This window comes from Oncorhynchus clarkii, unplaced genomic scaffold, assembly GCF_045791955.1.
Source record: "Oncorhynchus clarkii lewisi isolate Uvic-CL-2024 unplaced genomic scaffold, UVic_Ocla_1.0 unplaced_contig_3853_pilon_pilon, whole genome shotgun sequence".
NCBI classification, from domain to species: domain Eukaryota; kingdom Metazoa; phylum Chordata; class Actinopteri; order Salmoniformes; family Salmonidae; genus Oncorhynchus; species Oncorhynchus clarkii.
In genome coordinates, this window is record NW_027258676.1 from 39,600 (window position 1) to 58,961 (window position 19,362).

At 44.8% G+C, this 19,362-nt stretch overlaps 1 protein-coding gene across 2 annotated transcripts; it reads left to right on the forward strand.

Moving 5' to 3' along the window:
* The first annotated feature begins 534 nt into the window (after positions 1-534).
* Positions 535-18,899, forward strand: LOC139398189 (kinesin-like protein KIF23). Of its 2 annotated transcripts, XM_071144306.1 has the most exons (23): positions 535-614; positions 4,055-4,121; positions 4,248-4,376; positions 4,925-5,030; positions 5,140-5,276; positions 5,570-5,688; positions 5,912-6,082; positions 7,716-7,828; positions 7,913-8,034; positions 8,552-8,654; positions 9,250-9,329; positions 9,443-9,562; positions 9,916-10,078; positions 10,258-10,419; positions 10,794-10,960; positions 11,164-11,337; positions 12,384-12,599; positions 13,038-13,292; positions 16,290-16,526; positions 17,790-17,878; positions 18,196-18,274; positions 18,388-18,440; positions 18,558-18,899. In XM_071144306.1, exons 1-23 carry the CDS (start codon positions 601-603, stop codon positions 18,568-18,570), a joined length of 2,889 nt encoding a protein of 962 aa, XP_071000407.1. In that variant the 5' UTR covers positions 535-600; the 3' UTR covers positions 18,571-18,899. The 2 variants fall into 2 exon arrangements, with proteins under 2 accessions (XP_071000407.1, XP_071000408.1); XM_071144307.1 differs by lacking the exon at positions 13,038-13,292.
* Positions 18,900-19,362: the final 463 nt, after the last annotated feature.

Sequence of the window (19,362 nt, forward strand, 5' to 3'; positions counted from 1 at the left end):
TTGGCTCCTGTAAATCTTGTCTCATTTTAGTTCATATATTTTGAAATGTTATTTATTGTGAATTCTCATAAATAAAAGGTGTCTGTGTATTGCCTTGAAATAAACTAGGGAGCAAAAACATCCTGTGAATGCAACACATGAACTAGGCCTACAGCAAACTCCAAACACTGTTTTCTCATTGTAGTACATTTGAAGAAGAGCTCACTTTGTTTTTCTTATTTCATTAATCACATGTAGGCTAGAGGATCACTTTGGATTTTATCATAGGCGCACAATCTTCTTGAAAAATACGTTGTACACAATATTGTTTTTTATTGAATGATTATTGAAGATATGGTTAGTTTTATTCCTAACATATAATGCAGAAGTGTGCAGCACACACTCAGCTCATCCTATATGTTCGGTCAGGGCAGATAAGAAGGTACTTTGGGGCGACACAACTGTGGGGGCGGGGCTTCCTTCGCATAATGATTAAGCTGTCTGCGTTTTTATTGGCGCAAAACCACCAACACCTACGTGACGTCACACGAGAGGGAATTTTCAAAAACTGAAGAAGCTCATCGAACTTAAGGGGAAAGATAAACAAAGGCAACATTAAAAATGCAAAGACCTGCGTAAGTACAATACTATTATGGAACGTTTCCATTCGTTAACGATTGTGGTTGTATTCGTAAGGAGTTTAATAACGATAGCGAACAAGGTAGCCAGCAGTTAGCATTTTAGCCTTCTAGCTAACTAAACCGGCAGATAACCTGCATTGATAACTAACTAGCCACAATGGCGTGATATCTAAGTATCATGTGGAATGTAATGTTCGCCAGTTTAGCAAGCTACTCCGACATAATGCATAGACGTTAGCCAACACAATAAATTGAGACGCCAGTTTGCGAGTTTGACTTGAACATGTATACTTTTCTGAAGGGTGGGCTGATTTTGTAGCCAGCAGATCCGACCCGCTTGCTTACAGCTACACCAGGGTCTGACAGGCTAACTGTGTGGCTTAATGCACTAGGAAACAGTGCAAGATATATCGGAAAGGTACCTCAATGCAGGAATGAAGAAATACCTTGTACTCCGAATTGTCCCATTATCCCAATAGTTACACCGATAAGATTGAACAACGGTTAGTTTTAAGTAAACTGCCATCTGTCCTAATGCTAGCTAGTAGTAGCCACATCGGCCATTATGGAATGGCATGTCAAGTTGAACAAGAAAAGGAGTTGATTTGCTGACACTGCCAGTCCAAAATGACTGCTGTGGCTTCTGCTACCTAGCATGAAAACGAAATGGACAGTTTTCCGAGAAACATCTGGCGCTGACTCCATGGTCAATTAATCAAATGTATTTCTAAGGCCCTTTTTTTACATCAGATTATCACAAAGTGCTGTACAGAAACCAGCCTAAAACCCAAAACAGCAAGCCATGCAGATGTAGAAGCAGTGGCTAGGAAAAACTCCCTAGAAAGGCCGAAACCAGGTGGAGGTTATAACAGAACATGGCCAAGATGTTGAAATGTTCATAAAGGACCATCCGGGTCAAATAATAATAATCATGGTGGTTGTAGAGGGTGCAACAGGTCAGCACCTCAGGAGTAAATGTCAGTTGGCTTTTCATAGCCGATCATTCAGAGTATCTATCACTCCAGTGTTTAATTGCTAAATTGTAATTACTTCGTCACTACGGCCTATTTATTGCCTTACCTCCCTAATCTTCTCATTTGCACACACTGTATATAGTAGACCTTTTCTATTGTGTTGTTGGCTGTACGTTTGTTTATTCCATTTGTAACTCCGTTTTTTGTCGCACTGCTTTACAACTGCGGCCAGGTCGCAGTTGTAAACTTGTTCTCAACCGGCCTACCTGGTTAAATAAAGGTTATATAAAAAACAATCTCTACCGCTCCTGCTGTCTCTAGAGAGTTGATAACAGCAGGTCTGGGACAGGTAGCACATCTAGTGAACAGGTCAGGGTTCCATAGCCGCAGGCAGAACAGTTGAAACTGGAGCAGCAGCATGACCAGGTGGACTGGGGACAAATCAAAGTTTATTTGTCACGTGTGCAGAATACAACCGGTGTAGACCTTACAGTGAAATGCTTACTTAGAGGCTCTAACCAATAGTGCAAAAAATTATTGAACAATAGGTAAGTAAAGAAATAAAACAACAGTAAATAGACAGGCTATATACAGTAGCGCGGCTACATACAGACACCGGTTAGTCAGGCTAATTGAGGTAGTATGTAGATATGGTTAAAGTGACTATGCATATATAATGAACAGAGAGTAGCAGTATGTAAAAGAGGGGTTGGTGGGTGGCGGGACACAATGCAGATAGCCAGGTTAGCCAATGTGCGGGAGCACTGGTTAGTCGGCCCAATTGAGGTAGTATGTACATGAATGTATAGTTAACGTGACTATGCATATATGATAAACAGAGTAGCAGCACTGTAAAAAGAGGGGTTGGGGGCAAACAATGCAAATAGTCCGGGTAGCCATTTGATTACCTGTTCAGGAGTCTTATGGCTTGGGGGTAAAAACTGTTGAGAAGCCTTTTTGTCCTAGAGAACAGTCTATGGCTGGGGTCTTTGACAATTCTTAGGGCCTTCCTCAGACACAGCCTGGTGTAGAGGTCCTGGATGGCAGGCAGCTTAGCCCCAGTGATGTACTGGGCTGTACACACTACCCTCTGTAGTGCCTTGCGGTCAGAGGCCGAGCAATTGCCATACCATGCAGCGATCCAACCAGTGCTCTCAATGTTGCAGCTGTAGAACCTTTTTGAGGATCTCAGGACCCATGCCAAATCTTTTTAGTTTCCTGAGGGGGAATAGGCTTTGTCGTGCCCTCTTCACGACTGTCTTGGTGTGTTTGGACCATTCTAGTTTGTTGATGTCGACACCAAGGAACATGAAGCTCTCAACCTGCTCCACTACAGCCCCATCGATGAGAATGGGGACGTGCTCGGTCCTCCTTTTCCTGTAGTCCACAATAATCTCCTTAGTCTTGGTTACGTTGAGGGATAGGTTGTTATTCTGGCACCACCTGGCCAGGTCTCTGACAGCAAGGAGTCATCAGGCCAGGTAGTCCTGAGGCATGGTCCTAGGGCTCAGGTCCTCCGAGAGAGGATTAGAGAGAGCACACTTAAATTCAGACAGGAGAAATACTCCAGATATAACAGACTGACCCTAGCCCCCCGACACATAAACTATTGCAGCATAAATATGGGAGGCTGAGACCGGAGGGGTCGGAAGACACTGTGGCCTCGTCCGACGATACCTGCATGCTCGGCCAAACAGGCAGGATATAACCCCTCCCACTTTGACAAGGCACAGCCCCCACACCACTAAGGTTTGATGCAGAGAATCCCAGTGGAGAGAGGGGAACCGGCCAGACAGAGAAAGCAAGTGCAATTTGTTGCTCCAGTGCTTTTCTGTTCACCTTCGCTCCTGGGCCAGACTACACTCAGTCATAGGACCTACTGAAGAGGTGGGTCTTCAATAACGACTTAAAGGTTGAGACGGAGTCTGTGTCTCTCACAATGAATAGGCAGACCATTCCATAAAAATGGATCTCTATAGGAGAAAGCCCTGCCTCCAGCTGTTTGCTTAGATGTTCTAGGGACAGTAGGGAGGCCTGCGTCTTGTGACTGTGTGGCAGGACCAAATTGGAAAGATGGGTAGGAGCAAGCCCAGGTACTGCTTTGTAGGTTAGCAGTAAAACCTTGAAATCAGCCCTAGCCTTAACAGGTAGCCAGTGTAGAGAGGCTTAGCACTGGAGTAATATGATCACGTTTTGTGGTTCTAGTCAGAATTCTAGCAGCTGTGTTTAGCACTAACTGAAATGTTAATCTACACAGGAACCCTGTCTGACCCTAGTGCAGCTGTAAGCAAGCGGGTCGGATCTGCTGTCTTCTGGATTTGTAGCTAACTGTGTTAGTTATGCTAGCCATGTCTTGTTGCAGTGTTTTGTTTTGTTTTTTCAGCCACTTTCTCCGAGTCCATCACTGTGTAAATGTACTGTAGCTACTCAACCTCTAAATGCCCCTCATTCATTTCACAGAAAGGGCAAAACTCCACGGAGGCCACCCCTGAAGAAAACATCCCACACACAAAAAGACCCAGTTGGTGTAAGTTGGTCACTGTCAGCTGTCACCTCAATTAATAGTTACTAAAAGCAAGTTGATAATGACTAAATAATGTATACGTAGCTAATGAATGACACGTCTTACAGTGTGGTGATTTGCTGTGTGCAGGTGTACTGCCGTATCCGCCCTTTAGGAGCTACAGATGAGGAGTGTTGTATTGAAATGATCAGCAGCACCACCATTCAGCTGCATGCTCCTGATGGCATCAAAGCCAACCGCAATGGGGAATACAAAGAGGTACAGGTGTAACTACATTACATCTCTCTCTATGATGCGTCTTCCTGTGTCATCTCATAATGAACGTGTTCTTTCATAGACTGTCTCTCTATGATGTCATCTCATAATAAACATGTTCTTTCAGACTCTCTCTCTCTCTATGATGTCATCTCATAATAAACGTGTTCTTTCAGACTCTCTCTCTCTCTATGATGTCATCTCATAATGGTGTTTTCTTTCATAGACCGTCTCTCTATGATGTCATCTCATAATAAACGTGTTCTTTCAGACTCTCTCTCTCTCTATGATGTCATCTCATAATAGTGTTTTCTTTCATAGACCGTCTCTATGATGTCATCTCATAATGGTGTTTTCTTTCATAGACCGTCTCTCTATGATGTCATCTCATAATAAACGTGTTCTTTCAGACTCTCTCTCTCTATGATGTCATCTCATAATGGTGTTTTCTTTCATAGACCGTCTCTATGATGTCATCTCATAATGGTGTTTTCTTTCATAGACCGTCTCTCTATGATGTCATCTCATAATGAACGTGCTTTCTTTCACAGACTCAGTACTCCTTTAAAAAAGTGTTTGGAATTCAAACCTCCCAAATAGAGTTGTTTGAGGATGTTGCCAAACCACTTGTGGATGACCTCATTCACTGCAAGAATGGTAAGTGAGCGAAACTGCTCATTTATTTTTAATAACGCACACGTTTTTAAAGTATTAGTTTTCGACGGGGTGTTGAGCGGTGATTTTTGTTTTTCTTTGCTGTCCATAGGATTGCTTTTCACTTATGGCGTCACAGGCAGTGGAAAGACGTTTACCATGACAGGCTCTCCAGGAGAAGGTGGTCTCCTCCCCCGCTCTCTGGACATGCTATTCAACAGCATCGGTCCATTACAGGCCAAGAGATTTGTAAGACTTATTTTCTGTCATATCTCTGGGTGTACAACTCTGTTCCTACAGAGCATCATTGTATGCTTTTGTCCTTGTCTTTTCATCAGAGATGTATACATTGAACTGAATGTGTTGGTGCACTAGCCAATCAAGTGCTTGTGAGAGACTTAACTTTGAGTTGGCCTTTTTATTCAACAGCAAATATGTGCAAAAAAGCCAGTATTATTTTACTATTTGAATTTCAGGTTCTCCAAGTGTTAAATTGGGCGCTAATCCCTATACGTCTAGCTTTCAAATGTTCAATCTCGCAGGTGTTTAGGACGGACGACAAGAATGGCATGGAGATCCAAGGTCAGGTGGACGCTCTCCTGGAGAGACAGAAGAGAGAATCAAATCAACAGTCCACCGTGCCCAAAACACCGTCCTCAAAGTATGCATGGGTTTTATAAGCCAAACATGTTTCCTGCACACATTTGTGATCACCCTCCGATGTAAATGCTAGGTTATTGACATCTTTCATGCATTGATTTTAGTGTTTCAGAGACTATTTGGATGACATAAAGACAACCTGTTGAAATGATATTGGAAATGGCACTTTCTTGATTGTTGAAGTTGGTTTGAGACTGAGGTTTTGTGTTGGTTCTGTCCTTAAGGCAAAAACCTGACCCAGAGTTCGCAGACATGATCAGTCCAGAGGAGGCTTGCAAATGTGAGGGAGTTGACGAGGACAGCTGCTACAGTGTGTTTGTATCCTACATAGAAATATACAATAACTACATCTACGATCTGCTGGAAGACACGCCAATAGACCCCATACGACCCAAGTAAGTCCAGGCTTTGTGTTACCAGTAGTTATGTATTTTTGTGTAATTTAATGAAAAAGATATGTAAAGGGAGACCAGTAAATCATTCTGCCAGAGTGGTCTTTCCTGTCATTTGTATCTTCTACAGTTAATTTTAGTGTTCAGAATGCACCAGTCAATGTAAGATGTATTGTAGGTTAGAGATGTGAAATGTTTTGTTAGGCGACCCGGTGGAGGCACACCTCTACAGAACCCTGAGTTGATGTACGTGGTCAGTGTGAAACTAGCCTGGGACCACACTGATCAACTAGCTTTGTTTCACCTTTGAAGCAGTGTCATATATCTGGTCCCAGGCTAAGTGTATACAGTTTAAACGTAGAGAAACATGGCAGAATTATCTAGCCATCATCCCTCCACTACATCCCCTCCCAATGTAGGGACCCTGTGTATAATGCATATGGTACCATCATCCCCTCCCAATGAGGGAACCCTGTGTATAATGTGTATGGTACCATCATCCCTCCACTACATCCCCTCCCAATGTAGGGACCCTGTGTATAATGTGTATGGTACCATCATCCCTCCACTACATCCCCTCCCAATGTAGGGACCCTGTGTATAATGCATATGGTACCATCATCCCCTCCCAATGTAGGAACCCTGTGTATAATGTGTATGGTACCATCATCCCTAGAACCCCGTGTAACTACATCCCCTCCCAATGTAGGGACCCTGTGTATAATGCATATGGTACCATCATCCCCTCCCAATGTAGGAACCCTGTGTATAATGTGTATGGTACCATCATCCCTCCACTACATCCCCTCCCAATGTAGGAACCCTGCGTGTAATATGTATGGTACCATCATCCCCTCCCAATCTAGAACCCTGCGTGTAATGCGTATGGTACCATCATCCCTCCACTACATCCCCTCCCAATGTAGGAACCCTGCGTGTAATGCGTATGGTACCATCATCCCCTCCCAATCTAGAACCCTGCGTGTAATGCGTATGGTACCATCATCCCCTCCCAATCTAGAACCCTGCGTGTAATGCGTATGGTACCATCATCCCTCCATATCCCCTAACTACATCCCCTCCCAATGTAGGAACCCTGCGTGTAATGCGTATGGTACCATCATCCCCTCCCAATCTAGAACCCTGCGTGTAATGCGTATGGTACCATCATCCCCTCCCAATCTAGAACCCTGCGTGTAATGCGTATGGTACCATCATCCCCTCCCAATCTAGAACCCTGCGTGTAATGCGTATGGTACCATCATCCCCTCCCAATCTAGAACCCTGCATATAATGCGTATGGTATGTGGTGTTATTATATAGTATATACATTTAAACATGTCGTATTGCTTTTATCCCTCTGTCTCTGGTTGCCTTTGTAGAGGTAGTGTTTTTAAACTCTGCTGATTATCATGAGATTGGTGTTAACACGTCCCTGAATGGCTGTGGGGAAACTGATCTGTGCTGCGGCTGGGAAGCTTGACATAATGCATGTCTTTTACCCCTTGACTGTTTTGAGCAGTCATAACCGTTGTTTTAACATCGTCATGTTGACTTTTTGCTTGTGGTTATAGTCTGGTTTATTTGTTGTAGGCTGTGTGGTGGTTAACCGTATTGTTGCTCTCCACGGTTGCAGACCGCCTCAATCAAAGATTTTACGTGAGGACCAGAACCACAACATGTATGTGTCGGGATGCACAGAGGTCGAGGTGAAGTCCACAGAGGAAGCCTTCGAAGTGTTTTGGCGGGGTGAGTGGGATTTTAGTCATTTCTTTTGAAGGAAAACTATTTTTTCCCCCTCTGTATTAGTCTACAGTATTTACTTCTGTCCAGGCCAAAAGAAAAGGAGGATTGCCGATACTCAGCTGAACCGCGAGTCCAGTCGCTCTCACAGTGTGTTTATTGTCAAACTGGCACAAGCTCCGCTGGACGCAGATGGAGACCACATTCTGCAGGTGACTTGAACCTTGCATCTTTATATCTTGCCGATACAGTTCTTCATATAGAAGTGAAGACAAAATCCACTACCTTGACCCAGGGGTGGAACAAGGATTTTGGGCACTGGCCAGCCAGGCTAGTACACCACATTTTTTTTTAGTAGCCTGGGTTTACTATCTGTGCCATGCGATATCTGAAAATACAAGATGTCACTAGCCGGGAGGCTAGTTGGGAAAATGTTCTACCAGCCTGGTGTGACCAGTACTTGCCTGGGCTCAGTGGCTTGGCGTACTCTCCATCCCTGCCTTGACCTAACCTTAAGATAACAAACACAAACATCCTTTAAATACTATGTGAGCTAGCACAATATATATATGTTGCTCCGTCACTAGTAGACGCTGTGTTAGCTTATGTATGTTTCACTAGAAGACCCAATGCAGAGCAGGCATGCTAACAGCTATCACTGGACCACATGGATGTCAACTAGTGCTAGCCTCTGATAGCCTAGCCTCTGATAGCCTGGCTGTGTTACAGGACAAGAACCAGGTGACTGTCAGCCAGCTGTGTCTGGTGGACCTGGCAGGGAGTGAACGCACCAGCAGGACTAAAGCAGAGGGCAGCCGCCTCCGGGAAGCAGGTGAGCTGACAACGTAGGACCCATAGAAAAATCCTTTACTTTTCTGTTTGTCCAACAGCACCACTGACCTAGCCTGGGGACCAGTCTGTTTAGCTCACATTCTGTTTGTCTAACAGCACCACTGACCTAGCCTGGGGACCAGTCTGTTTAGCTAACATTCTGTTTGTCTAACAGCATCACTGACCTAACCTGGGTACCAGTCTGTTTAGCTAACATTCTGTTTGTCTAACAGCACCACTGACCTAGCCTGGGGACCAGTCTGTTTAGCTAACATTCTGTTTGTCTAACAGCATCACTGACCTAGCCTGGGGACCAGTCTGTTTAGCTAACATTCTTTGTCTAACAGCATCACTGACCTAGCCTGGGGACCAGTCTGTTTAGCTAACATTCTGTTTGTCTAACAGCACCACTGACCTAGCCTGGGAACCAGTCTGTTTAGCTAACATTCCACTCCTTGTGCTCTGTGTCATATGCCACATGTTTAGCATGACAGGAGGGGAATCATGGCTAAACAGACGGGTACCCAGACTAGTACTGACCTACTGACTTCACAACATGCACCCATCTTTACCTGCCATCTCCACTCTTTCCCTAGGCAACATCAACCAGTCCCTGATGACCTTACGCACCTGTATAGAAGTCCTCCGAGAGAACCAGATGTGTGGAACAAACCGGGTTGGTCATTTTGAATGAATCTCTGTGTACTTGATAAAACTGTAGACCAGATGAGTCGAGCACTGATATTATGTCATAAAGTAACACAATGATACTGTGTGTTTTTGTTTCAGATGGTTCCTTACAGAGACTCTAAAGTCACTCATCTGTTCAAGAACTATTTTGACGGTGAAGGGAAAGTACGCATGGTTGTGTGTGTCAACCCTAAAGCTGACGACTATGAAGAAACCATGGTAACTGATCTGAGTTAGAGCCCAATAACAGCCCTAAGAAACCATGGTAACTGATCTGAGTTAGATCCCAATAACAGCCCCAAGAAACCATGGTAACTGATCTGAGTTAGATCCCAATAACAGCCCCAAGAAACCATGGTAACTGATCTGAGTTAGATCCCAATAACAGCCCCAAGAAACCATGGTAACTGATCTGAGTTAGATCCCAATAACAGCCCCAAGAAACCATGGTAACTGATCTGAGTTAGAGCCCAATAACAGCCCCAAGAAACCATGGTAACTGATCTGAGTTAGATCCCAAGCCCTAAGTAAGGGAAATATCAACCAGACGTAACCGTGTGTGTGTTCTTCAGTTGGTCATGCGCTTTGCGGAGTTGACCCAGGAGGTTGAGGTGGCGCGGCCGGTGGACAGGCCCATTTGCAGCCTGGCGGCAGGGCGGAGACACCGGAACCAGGCCTTCAGAGACGAGTTGTCACGACGCCAGGAGGAGCGCCCTGGGGGATCCAACAACACCGGTATGTACACACACATAATCACACACAGAGATATATCTAGCTAGCTAGCTACAAAGCAGGAATGCTTTCACATCTCATTTTAAAGCATCTGATTTTACATTGGATGGTTATAACATGACCACCACCTCAGCCAGCACTAATGTTAAGTCAAGTTAATCTGTTCTTCACTGATCTTCCAGAGGATGGCTCGGTGCTGAACCAGCTCCTGGACAGCCTGCCGGCCCTGCCTGCCTGTGAGTTGGTGGACCCCACCGATGAGCAGATCCTGCCCCGCCTCATAGAGGTGCTGGAGAGGAGGCACCGCATCCGCCAGATGATCACTGAGCAGTACACCAGAACTGGTACGGACCAGGCCACTATAGACCTAATTAAGGGTATTTTGTCAGTACAGGACCTCCTATTTTAAATGTATGTACTGTAGTTTTGTTGTCTGTTAATGTTCTGTGTTGACTCCAGGAAGAGTAGCTGCTGCTTCAGCAACGTCTTAAGGGCTTTAGAGCTGCACATTTAGTCTCCTATCGTTTGAAATGTCATAGACGTCCTCTGTTTAAATGAATCATTGTCTTTTGATGTTTATCTGGCTTTTCTTGGGGCATGTTTTGCTATACGTAAATGTTTAGTTAGTGTAAACATATTGTCTACCTTTAGTGGACAAGAGTAAAGTTCCATTTGTACCAATGGATTCATTTCCATTCCTTTCCCCCCTTACCAACAGCCAACACACTGAAATCCATGCTCCAGGAGTTTGATGGCCATCTGGTGGCCAAGGAGACCTTTATCCAAGAACAGCGGGGTAAACTAGGGGAGAAGGACAAGATCATGTTCAACCAGAAGAATGAGATGGATCGGCTGGAGAAGAAATCCAAAATGCTGGAATACAAGGTGAAGTCTCATTCCTCCATCTCTCTTCTCTTCTCTCCTCTCCCCCACCTCGTTCTCCCCCGCCTCGTTCTCTCCTCCCCCCCGCCTCTCCTCAGCTACATTTCACAGAAACCCATGCATTCGTACATCCTAATTGAACTCATTTAGAAAATGATCCTGAACTTTTTACATACCTTTTAATGCCTTATGCCCACCCCTCTCAGATTGACATTCTTCAGAAGACCACCAATATCTATGAGGGGGACAAGCGGTCGCTGCAGCAGGAGCTGGAGAGCCGTGAGCAGAGGCTGCAGCGGGAGCTGTCCGAGAGGAAGCGCATGGAGGCACGCATGCAGGGCATGGTGTCTGACACCAAACACCAGTGGGAGAAGGAGTGTGTAAGTGGAGTGTTACCCTCCTCCCCCCCAGCCCTCCCTCTAATCACTCAGCCCTCCCTCCACTCTTTCAATAGATCTGGTCACTAAGCTGCTAACTAACCCCAGACTGTGAGGGGGTCACTAACCCCAGACTGTGAGGGGGTCACTAACCCCAGACTGTGAGGGGGTCACTAACCCCAGACTGTGAGGGGGTCACTTAACCCCAGACTGTGAGGGGGTCACTTAACCCCAGACTGTGAGGGGGTCACTTAACCCCAGACTGTGAGGGGGTCACTTAACCCCAGACTGTGAGGGGGTCACTTAACCCCAGACTGTGAGGGGGTCACTTAACCCCAGACTGTGAGGGGGTCACTTAACCCCAGACTGTGAGGGGGTCACTTAACCCCAGACTGTGAGGGGGTCACTTAACCCCAGACTGTGAGGGGGTCACTTAACCCCAGACTGTGAGGGGGTCACTTAACCCCAGACTGTGAGGGGGTCACTTAACCCCAGACTGTGAGGGGGTCACTTAACCCCAGACTGTGAGGGGGTCACTTAACCCCAGACTGTGAGGGGGTCACTTAACCCCAGACTGTGAGGGGGTCACTTAACCCCAGACTGTGAGGGGGTCACTTAACCCCAGACTGTGAGGGGGTCACTTAACCCCAGACTGTGAGGGGGTCACTTAACCCCAGACTGTGAGGGGGTCACTTAACCCCAGACTGTGAGGGGGTCACTTAACCCCAGACTGTGAGGGGGTCACTTAACCCCAGACTGTGAGGGGGTCACTTAACCCCAGACTGTGAGGGGGTCACTTAACCCCAGACTGTGAGGGGGTCACTTAACCCCAGACTGTGAGGGGGTCACTTAACCCCAGACTGTGAGGGGGTCACTTAACCCCAGACTGTGAGGGGGTCACTTAACCCCAGACTGTGAGGGGGTCACTAACCCCAGACTGTGGGTCATAAACATAGTTGACGGTAGGTGTGGTGGTTATTGTAGTTCAGTGCTACTTACATTTAGTTGAAGTTGTGTAGTTAACATTGGTCTTCCTCTTGCGACCTCAGGAGCGTCGTGTGAACGCCAAGCAGCTGGAGATGCAGAACAAGCTGTGGGTGAAGGATGAGAAGCTGAAGCAGCTGAAGGCCATCGTATCAGAGAGCAACAACAGCGCCACCTCAGAGCAGCAGCGTCCCCCACCACCCCCAGACAAGCCCCAGAGGAACTCCCGGGAGAAGGACCAGCCTCGCGCCCCTGAGAAGAGATCTCGCTCGCCACTGCCCGTGAGTTGTTACTGCATCGCTTTCTCCCCCTCGCTCTGTCATTCTCTCTCCATCTATAAATGATTGATTTGACGTTATTGTAGTGGATATTGACTGTGGAACTATTCTAATGTTGATGGACTGTTGTGTTGCATGGTGGGTTGAAGATGTATGAGTCTGTCTACTAAGCAGGTGCTGTGTCATCAGACCACATGTACTATTACTCTGCTGTCTCACCGTTACTGGCCACCTGCATGTGTTGTCCTCTGTTTCACGCTGCTGACATTTGTGACATTACAGTGTTCAGATAGAAACTTGTATGCTGTAGAACAGATGATTTGTCTGTCATGTAGAATAGGGCATTGTGTTGGTTCTATTTGTTACAATGTTATCTACACTGTTGGAGATGCTACAGCCTTCATATAATACTCCCAGACTCCCTCCTGCTACCACCCCCAGGTCAGCACAGCTCAGTGCCACCCCCTCCCACCCTCCTCCTCTGCTGGTAGTCTCTCAGTAGCCTCCGTCATCTCTGAGTGGGAGCAGAGGTTCCCCATAGGTAGGGACCCTCCCGGGACACCCGGCGCGTACGGAACAGCGACCCCATACGGAAGCAGCAGTGTGGGCCGCAGGAGAGGCCAGCGATGGGCCCCTGAGACAGAGGCTCCGGGCCCCAGCCACACACATGGGCTAGACGTAGAGTCAAGCTCGAGGGTTAGTGTGTGTTAGAATTTCACTCTAAGGGACTGGTTTCCCAGACAAAGATGAAGCAATAGTCCTGCTTTTGGCTTAATCTGTGTCTTGGAAATCAGGAGGTAAACTTTAAGTAGCTGGATCTGCCGTGCTTGTAAACCTGGATAGAACTACACCCTAGACCCGAGGATAGAACTACACCCTAGACCCGAGGATAGAACTACACCCTAGACCCGAGGATAGAACTACACCCTAGACCCGAGGATAGAACTAGAGCCGAGGATAGAACTACACCCTAGACCCGAGGATAGAACTAGACCCGAGGATAGAACTAGACCCGAGGATAGAACTAGACCCTAGACCCGAGGATAGAACTAGACCCTAGACCCGAGGATAGAACTACACCCTAGACCCGAGGATAGAACTACACCCTAGACCCGAGGATAGAACTACACCCTAGACCCGAGGATAGAACTACACCCTAGGATAGAACTACACCCTAGACCCGGATAGAACTACACCCTAGACCCGGATAGAACTACACCCTAGACCCGGATAGAACTGTAGCTGCTTGGTTTGTATACTTACCTACTGTACATGTGCTAGCTATTAGGACCAGGCTGATACCAGTATCGATACTCGTTAGTATCATGGCAAGAAAACTAAACACAATATTACCATATAGCAGGTTTTTAAAGCCCGAAGAGTTTGGTCTGTTTCGTGTTTTAATTTTTGCCATGGAAACAAAAAATTGCGACGCTGGTATCATCACAGTAGTTAGATCTGCTATGCATGTAGTCCTGTAGGCTTTAATCTGTGTGTTCGTATGTGTGTAGATGTACCGTAGCTAGTTCTGCTATGCTTGTAGATCCTTAAATAATCAACCTGCAGAATTGCATCAATAGCTGCTTGATGTGTGTGTTTGGTTGTCTGTAATGGCCACCACAGGACTGATAACCAGGGTGTCCTCTCATCACATTTATCATCCTCCCATGTTATGTTACCATGTCCCCTAGTGCAGGCTGTATTATCTACAGTAGGTAACATTTTTCAGCACTTTCACATATACAATATTCACACATCTCCTCAGACTATTTGTGTACCCCAGGAAGAGTAGCTGCTTAAGCTAATGGGGATCCTAATCAACTACCAAGTACTAATAATACTCTTATGAAACAATCCATTCATAATGCTGTAGATTGCTGCTGTAAAACTCATATCTAACCTGGTTTCAATCATAATGTTGGCAGCTAATGTGTATATACAGTGACAAGAGAAAGTATGTGAAATACCTGGATTTCTGCATAAATTGATCATATATACAACCGTCTGCTTTAACACAAACAATTATACTTTTCATTGAACACACTGTACACATTCACAGTGCGGGGTGGGAAAAGTATGTGAACCCTTAGATTTAATAACTGGTTGACCCTCCTTTGGAAGCAATAACCTCAACCAAATGTTTTCTGTAGTTGCGGCTCAGACCTGCACAACGGTCAGGAGGAATTTTGGAACATTCCTCTTTACAAAACTGTTTCAGTTCAGACATATTCTTGTGATGTCTGGTGTGAACTGCTCTCTTGAGGTCATGCCACTGCATCTCAATCAGGTTGAGGTCAGGACTCTGACTGGGCCAGACCAGAAGGTGTATTTTCTTCTGTTGAAGCCATTCTGTTGTTGATTTACTTCTGTGTTTTGGGTCGTTGTCCTGTTGCATCACCCAACTTCTGTTGACCTTCAATTGGCAGACAGATAGCCTTACATTCTCCTGCAACAAGTCTTGATAACTTGAGTTAATTGTTCTGTCTGATAGCAAGCTGTCCAGGCCCTGAGGCAGAAAAGCAGCATCAAACCATGAGGCTCCCTTCACCATACTTTACAGTTGGGATGAGGTTTTCATGTTGCTGTGCATATTTTTTTTCTCCACACATAGTGTTGTGTGTTCCTTCCAAACAACTTTAGTTTCATCTGTCCACAGAATATTTTGCCAGTAGCGCTGTGGAACATCCAAGTAGTCTTTTGGACTCTTCAGATGTTAGCATGTTCCTGAGATTTCTGGAAGTCTTTAGCTGACACTCTAGGATTCTTCTTAACCTCATTGAGTATTCTGCGCTGTGCTCTGGCAGTCATCTTTGCAGGACTGCCACTCCTAGGGAGAGTAGCAACAGTGCTGAACTTTCTCCATTTATAGACATTTTGTCTTACCGTGGACTGATGAACATCAAGGCTTTTAGAGATACTTTTGTAACCATTTCCAGCTTTATGCAGGTTAACAATTCTTAATCTTAGGTCTTCTGAGATCTCTTTTGTTCGAGGCATGGATCACATCAGGCAATGTTTCTTCTGAATAGCAAACTCTATTTTTTTTTTAAACTTTTTTTTATAGGGCAAGGCAGCTCTAACCAACATCTCATTGATTGGACTCCAGGTTAGCTGACTCCAATTTAGCTTTTGGAGAAGTCATTAGCCTTGGGGTTCACATACTTTTTCCAACCCTCACTGAATGTTTAAATGATGTATTCAAATAGACAAAAAAAACAATAGTTATTAGTTTAAGCACACTGTCTATTGTTGTGACTTAGATGAAGATCAGATCAAATTTGAAAACCAATTAATGCAGAAATCCAGGTAATTCCAAAGGGTTCACCTACTTGCCACTGTATATTGACTTACAGCATACTTGTCATTGGTCTTCTATTAGCCAAGCTTACAGGAAGGGTTTTTAGAAAATTATCTCCATATCTTTTATTTGAACCTCTACAGCATAGAGGATTGTCCAAAACCATGGGCTTTATGTTCTGCCAGCCCACTCTACCCACACTAACGCCTGTGTTCTGCCAGCCCACTCTACCCACACTAACGCCTGTGTTCTGCCAGCCCACTCTACCCACACTAACGCCTGTCGCCGGTCCGCCATAGACGCTGCTACTACTAACCCAATGGCCCTTAACACCACAACTGTCAATAATTCCCTGATTTGATCTTTTCCTCCCTGTTTTAAATGGGACCCACCAGACCACGGGGACACCGATTCGCCCGCACCACAGACGCTCACACTCAGCGGGTGGGCAGCGATGGGTAGATCACAAACCACTCTCTAATTTGGATTTAGACACGGTGATGCAGCCAATCATACCCAATGCAATCAAAGTGTCAGCGGCCAGCGAGAAAGCTCTGTCTAAATGCCACAAGTATGTTCTCACGCATCAGGAGCTTGCCTCCGATGGGGAGATTCAGACCAAACTGATCAAGGTAAAAAAAAAAAAGGAAAAATCCATTTCCTCAATTGGTGTCTCTCTCTTGTTTCTGTCTCATATTTTAGACTTTTTCACCTTCTTGGTTTGAATCTTTCTGACTACTATTGAATGATCTGGCTACCTGAACAATGAGTCGTAGTAATAATGTTTCAAACAGAAATAGAGATTTCTACTGCTACAGCCATGTACAGTGCGTTCGGAAAGTGTTCAGACCCCTTGACTTTTTCCACATTTTGTTACGTTACAACCTTATTCAAAAGTAGATTAAATAGTTTTTCCCCTCATCAATCTAGACACCATACCCCATAATGACAAAGCAAAACCAGGTTTCTGCAGATGTATTTAAAAAAATAATAATAATTCTCCGGATACATTTACATAAGTATTCAGACCCTTTACTCGGTACTTTGCACCTTTTTGGAAGCGATTACACCCTCGTCTTCTTGGGTATGACGCTACAAACATCCCCACAACATGATGCTGCCACCACCATGCTTCACCGTAGGGAGGGTGCCAGGTTTTCTCCATATCTGACTCTTGGCATTCAGGCCAAAGAGTTCAATCTTGGTTTCATAAGAGCAGAGAATCTTGTTTCTCATGGTCTGAGAGTCCTTTAGGTGCCTTTTGGCAAACTCCAAGCAGGCTGTCTTGTGCCTTCTACTGAGGAGTGGCTTCCGTCTGGCCACTACCATAAAGGTCTGATTGGTGGAGTACTGCAGAGATGGTTGTCCTTCTGGAAGGTTCTCCCATCTCCTCAGAGGAACTCTGGAGCTCTTTCAGAGTTACCATCAGGTTCTTGGTCACCTCCTTGACAAAGGCTCTTCTCCCCCAATTGCTCAGTTTGGAGTCTTAGTGGTTCCAAACTTCACAGGTGTGTGCGCCTTTCCAAATCATGTCCAATCAATTGAATTTACAACAGGTGGACTCCAAGTTGTAGAAACTTCTCAAGGATGATCAATGGAAACAAGATGCACCTGAGCTCAATTTCGAGTCTTGTGGCAAAGGGTCTGAATACTTATTTAAAATTTAATAAACTGTTCTTTGTCATTTTGGGGTATTGTGTATAGATTTTAGTTTTTTTTTTCTTAATCCTTTTTAGAATAAGGCTGTAACAAAATGTGGGGAAAGTTGTGAGGTCTGAATACTTACCTAATGCACTGTACCTGATTTACATGTGGAGGGAAATGCATTTGTATCCCTCACTTTGAGTCTTTCTGCGTGGTGCATCTCTTAATCTGATAGTTGTCTACCTCTTCAGGGAGACGTGTTCAGAACGAGAGGTGGAGGACAAGCCGTGCAGTTCACAGACATCGAAACGCTTCGTCAGGAATGCCCAACTGTTTCAAGGTATGCCCATTGGCCAACCCATCAGTTATTATGCAGGCGCTTTGACAGATTGCGTGTAGCGTTGCAAAATTCTGGTAACTTTCCCAACATTTCTAGGTTTCCAGAAATCCTGTTTGCATGATTCTGTATTTTGTGCTTATTTCCAGGAATATTCCAAGTGGTATTTCTGGAGAACTTTTGCAACCCTATCAGAAATCATCTTCTGTTGAGATGAGGACATATTGCCTCACTGTCTCCTCTTCTTGAAATAATAGTTGGCTATGTTTTTAGTGTAGGTCATTCAGAGTCCTGATGTGAATATTTTCTGTTCCATGAAGTCGTAAGAGGAGGTCATCGGGAGACGGTTCAGGACAACATAATGGGAACAAGATGAATTGGAACGACAGAGAGAACAGGGTAAGCTGTCCCCACTACTGTCCATCACTCATTCACCTCGGCTGGAGTAAAACGGCTATTAGATATTGTAATGATACCTACTCATAAAGGTATACAATGTTTTCTCCCAACAGGCACCAGTGGCAAGCACAAGCTCAGCTCTTGGTCTCCAGAATGGCTATCAGAAGTGAGAATTTATATCACATTCCAGTAGGGATTTTGACTGACAACATTGCATGTTTTCATAGTATTGACTAATCAACTGCTGATGACAAATTACACTTCTTTTCTCCATCCCTTTCAGACGCAGGAAGTAGGAAGTAGGAACTGGACAGATCATCTTTTTCTATGCTGGAATTGTCTGTGTGCATTGGACTAGTGAACTTAGCATCACTTTAAACTATGCGTCTTGTTTCTTAAAGTCAAGCTTTTTATAGAACTGTTTTTCTAGACGGGTGATGATCAAGACCTGAGTTGTATTTAATCATGACCGTCGCTTAAAAGGGACATTTTCAATTAGGTTTGTATTAGATGATTTAGGGAACTTGTTCTCTTATCACATTGAATAGAGTGTCATTGTATAGCTTACCACCTTCACCTATGAAACTTTCCTTCACTGGTTTTTCACACCCAAAGACTATTTAGATGACAAAATGTAACTTTTTTTTTCTTCTCAGTTTCAAGGCACTTGTTGTTGTATAATATTCACACACATAATCTGCAGAAAATCAATGGTAGAAGGCTGCTAGGTCAACGACCCCAATTGTATACTTTGCTAAAGCCTGCCGGTCAGTCTCTGTCTGACTGAAAATACATGTATTTTTGAAGGAATGTACTATTTAAAAACTGGGAAAAAAATAAATCAAGAAATGAGAAATATCTTTAACCACCTTGTTTATATTACTGTATAACCATGTGAATGGCAGGTCTTGTTGGAGGTAGATGTAGCGCTGCAGGCCCCAAACATAATCAATTGAAACCAGTTGGCATCCAAAAAAGATTTGGTGTGACGACATGAGTACCAATCTATCAAATGCATTTTATTAAGGTATTTTTTTAAGTCAGCATGTTATGTTAGAGGGAACAGTGTTACACTCTACCTAATGTCC